A 4782-nucleotide genomic window follows, 5' to 3' on the forward strand; every position below is an offset into this window, starting at 1 on the left:
CTCATAATTGGGTCACTGAACTCACCAAAGCAAATTTAAGTTCCAATAATTAGTTCTAAAGGTTTAGAAATCAATAAAACGGCAACGATGCCCAAATTTATGCACCTGCCTAATTTTGTTTAAACAATTATTGCACACTTTCTGTAAATCATATAAACTTCATTTCATTTCTCAAATATCACTGTGTTTGTCCCCTATATGATATATTTAACTGATATGTTTAATCCAAACAATAAATGATTTATAAAGGAAAATCAGGAAAATTAACAAGGCTGCCTAAAATTTTTCATATGACTGTACATATGGTATTTCACCGGTGATAGTAGTGGTTATGATATACATGTATTCTAGAATATGTGTGTTGCACATAGCATGTATGAACATGAACAAATCTGAAAAGATTATCACTTTTTTTTTTAATTAAGGTCTTCTCTGTATTTACATGTGCCACATGTCAGACCTCCACTTGTTCCTCTTTCCTTTCACCTGTTTCCTTCAGCAGCCTCTGCATCTGAAGCCACGATGGTGCGAGCAGCCTTGGTGACTGCCACCAGCCTGGCTCTGACTGGAGCTGTGGTGGCTCACGCATACCTGCTCAAACACCAGTTCTACCCAACGGTGGTGTACCTGACTAAGAGCAGCCCCAGCATGGCGGTAAGACCGCTGCAGTCTTCCACCTGTGGTGTTCATCTTTAACTGTGGCGTAATGGAAACTGTTGGTCTGCTCTCAGGTGCTGTACATTCAGGCGTTTGTTCTGGTGTTTCTTTTGGGAAAGTTTATGAGAAAAGTGTTTTTTGGGCAGTTGAGAGCTGCTGAAATGGAGGTACGTCTTTCAGATAAATCTGCCACATTGTTGATGTTTGGAGGTAAAAAGTCTGAACTTATTGTTGGTGTGCACCTGTCCCACATCCTTCAGCATCTCATTGAGCGCTCCTGGTATGCTGTAACAGAGACGTGTCTGGCCTTCACTGTGTTCAGAGATGATTTCTCCCCTCGTTTCGTTGCCCTCTTCACCCTCCTGCTGTTCCTGAAGTGCTTCCACTGGCTGGCCGAGGATCGGGTGGACTTTGTGAGTGATGAGAACAACTAGGAACACACCTGAAAAACAGTAGACTGATTTAAGATGTACATGAAGGATATAAAAATGGATGAAAAGTAGTATTTATTTTTTGATTTTTAAAGTTTTTTTTTCTTTTTCAGATGGAGCGGAGTCCAAATATATCCTGGGTTTTCCATTTAAGAGTTTTATGTAAGTCAATCTTTTAATCTAATCAAAAGGTTTAGTTTTTTGTTTTCCAGCACGTTTGCGTGGGCATTTCCATTTGTCTTTCACTTCTCTTCGTTTCTGTCGTTTTTACTGGTTGCACTCGTCAGTGAAACTGAAACTGGGTGCAGATGTTTCTGTTCTGATGAAGAAAGGTGCTGAACACTTTATTCCTGTGGGAAACGCTAACAACTCAGATTAGACATTCAAACAAATGAAACTTCTTCACTGCTCTTTGAAATGTGCTGGTATACTTTATCAGAAACAATTTAGATCAAGTTTTGAGGTCCTGATCCTTCAGGAAATGTGATGCTTATTATCTGTCTTTGATGATTGTCCACCTTAAACAAACCCATGCTGTTGTACTTTGTGTTTCTGCAGCTCTTCTTGGACTGCTGGCAGTCATGGACTTCTTGTTTGTCAACCATGCCTGTCACAGCATCATTAATCGAGGAGCTTCTGTTCAGCTGGTTTTTGGATTCGAGGTTTGTTGTACCAATTTTTTTTTCTAAAACAAAAGACTTGTTTAATTCAAATCTGTCAGTTTTCCTACTAAACTGGGGGAGGGAGGTTGTGTTTCCAAACTTCACTCTAGGGCTGTGTATTGGCAAGAATTTGGCGATACGATACATATCATAACAGAGGGGTCATGATACGATATATCCCGAAATATTTCGATACTGTAAGCAAGGCGATATATTGCGATTTTTTTCCAAAAATTCTATTAAATAAAAACCTCTTACTGAAAAAAAAACAACAGCTAATGTTTACTTACAATGCTAATGCTACCCTTACTCTCTGGCACTCAAGAGGTAGAGGAGCCAAATGGCTGGCTCACTGCTGCCAACTAGTGGTCAGAGGCTGAACTACAACATAAAAATGAACGGTTGGCAAGAAGGTTGACATTTTAAAGCTTAATTAAAAATCAATACAGGGCTTTAGAATATTGATACAGTATCGGGAAATGAAATATCGCGATATTTCAGTGTATCGATATTTTCTTACACCCCTACTTCACTCCCTAGTTCATTGCATGAGACAAAAATAAGAATTAAAAAAAATCAAAGCTTCTGAGACCACAATATTTTTATTACATATTAAAGATGGAAGTAGTTTATTTTACACTTAAAGTGTAAAAAATGTTCTATATTAATTCAAATTATTTACTGTTTGTGTTTGTCAGAACCTAAAGCATACATAGCTTTTTATGTTTTTAGTCGTACTGGGCATGTGTAAAGGGTTCGACACACGGGCAGCGACAAACTACAGTGATTAACAGCTGTCCTCGCAGCCAAGGTGAAACCCGACGCGATAGTGATAGCAGCATTGCGAATCGCGCTCTCAGGTCGCTTGTCTTCACAAAATTTGATTGGCTCTTGACTCTGAAGGGGGGTGTGGATTGTGCGTTACGGACGGTAAACTAAACAAATCTTGCGATGCTAATGATATTGAAAAACAAACACACATCAAGATACAGTTTAAGGAAAAACTTACTGAATAACTTCACCCAGGCGCCAACAAATTCCCACAAAGCGGCCATTTTTAGCAATCACTTGGTGAAAGTGTTAGCTAACTGCAGTGTGTAGCATACTCTCCTCTCATTGGTCAGTCAATGAAACCCTYGCTGATTGGTTGTACGCTAAGCAACAGCGACAAAAGTTGAACATTTTTCAACTTTCATATGTCGCGTCGCAAGCTCGCGTGTGCACGTCTACGTGTACGAGCGCGAAATTTCACATGCACTATTTTCGCCGGTCGCTTAGTTGGAGGAGGGCAAGCGATTGTCGCCTCACCGCACAGGCTCCATAGGAAATGAATGGAGAGCGAGCGACGTCGCCTCCCGTGTGTCGAGCACTTTAGCCTGGCCCTTGCCTTCCTACGCAGCTCCGCTCAGTTCTAGTTTCCCTTCTCTGCTCCGTCTGGGACTTCTCCCATAGACAAGGATTTCTTCAGGAGAATTTTCCTTCGGACCAATCAGAGAACAGAACGTTGATTTTCAACGCAGTGTCTGCTTGTAGTTTATTTTACCTGGACCAATCAGAGAACAGAAGGCGGAGTTTTGAATGACGTTGACTTTCTGCGCAGTGTCTGCTAGTTATTTTAGCATACGGCAGTGGAGGAAGTGAATGAAGCCAGTCTGTGTTGATAAGGCTTCAAATTAAAATAAATTTGTCTGACAAAGCAGCAGCTCTCATTTACTGTCGTCTCTTTCAGCTCGGTACTTTTCTCCTCTCAGTAGGGTTGTTTACAGCGAATGCGATTTCCAGTTAACTTCTTAGCTTAGCCTCCTTCACATCGACATACGTTGCGGCCAACCGATCCAATCATTTTAAACTTCAGCAGAGGCCACGCCTTCAAGAATCACTTCTCAGTAGCAGCAAGTCCAGATCCTCTGTACGAAGCAAAGTGAAGAACAAGAATCAGATTTTTACCAGACTAGGCACACGTTAACGCAGGTATTTATTTCTTTATATTTCCATCAGATCTCTGTTCACTGGACTGACAATGCACAGACACACAAACCCAGTGGTTACGTGAGGAAGTGGGATCTTGATCACGATTGGCTTTAGATGGCGTTTTGTCGCAGGTCTCATCCAATAAGAGCACTTGTTGTAGAGCCGTTGCATGGCAACTTTTTTATCTTTTTTTGGTTCACCATGATCACACACAAACCTACACATTCAGCTATAGAGTGATCGTTTCTAAAAAAAATTATATCTTGGAGATTATCGCAATTAAAATTTGAAATTAAAAATCTATGACTAGCACTAGTTTTAACCTAAATTAGGGCTGCAACTAATGACTAATCTGTGATTATATTTTCAATTAGTCAATGATTATTTGTGTCACAACGTCCGTAGATACACACAGTCTCTTTCCGAGGTCGGATGGTGGGAAAGGAGGTCAGGTAGTTTAGCTATAAAGTGGGAGAACTGTGGGTTGTCCCAGTTCAGACCATAAACACTGGCTAAGACAATTTGTAAGCGGAGGAGTTTGCTGGCAACAATCACAAATCTACCATTATCATTAGCAATGTTGCAACAAAACTTTTCTGATCAATATGGCTGTGCCTCTGGATCTGTGCTCATACTTAGAAGAGAATATCTACCCAATCCAATTTCTACTCAGTTGTGAGTGTTTGCTAGGACGCAGGTGAGTCTCTCGTTATCTGATCTCAGAGATTTAAGTGTGTAAATATTCTACTACGGTTGATAGGTTGGTTGATTCCTTTAATATTTCACCTGGTAAATTGGTTAGAACCTGGATAGAGGCTTCAAATGGATTGTTTTAAGAAGTGAAAAAGTCACAGAGTAGAAAACTCTAGAATAACACTTCTGACGATAATGGTCAAAAATTATAGCTAGAACTGCGAAGCAGTTATGACCGGGGTCCAAGCCTGTGTGTACAGCGGGTAAAATAAGTATTGAACACGTCACCATTTTTCTCAGTAAATATATTACTAGAGGTGCTAATGACATGAAATTTTCACCAGATGTTGGTAACAACCCAAGTGATC

General features: G+C 40.3%; 1 protein-coding gene across 4 annotated transcripts in view; it reads left to right on the forward strand.

Moving 5' to 3' along the window:
- Positions 1–4782, forward strand: part of syvn1 (synovial apoptosis inhibitor 1, synoviolin) — a gene marked incomplete in the record, with an annotated part of 26234 nt that overhangs the window by 3522 nt on the left and 17930 nt on the right. For 3 of the 4 annotated variants that reach the window (XM_014027623.1, XM_014027626.1, XM_014027624.1), the window contains 5 exon segments: positions 503–654; positions 732–824; positions 918–1070; positions 1202–1250; positions 1647–1750. In XM_014027623.1, the coding sequence (XP_013883077.1) occupies positions 523–654; positions 732–824; positions 918–1070; positions 1202–1250; positions 1647–1750 (531 nt within the window). 4 annotated transcript variants of the gene reach the window in all.

Source organism: Austrofundulus limnaeus, unplaced genomic scaffold, assembly GCF_001266775.1.
Source record: "Austrofundulus limnaeus strain Quisiro unplaced genomic scaffold, Austrofundulus_limnaeus-1.0 Scaffold666, whole genome shotgun sequence".
In the NCBI taxonomy this organism is placed as follows: Eukaryota; Metazoa; Chordata; class Actinopteri; order Cyprinodontiformes; family Rivulidae; genus Austrofundulus; species Austrofundulus limnaeus.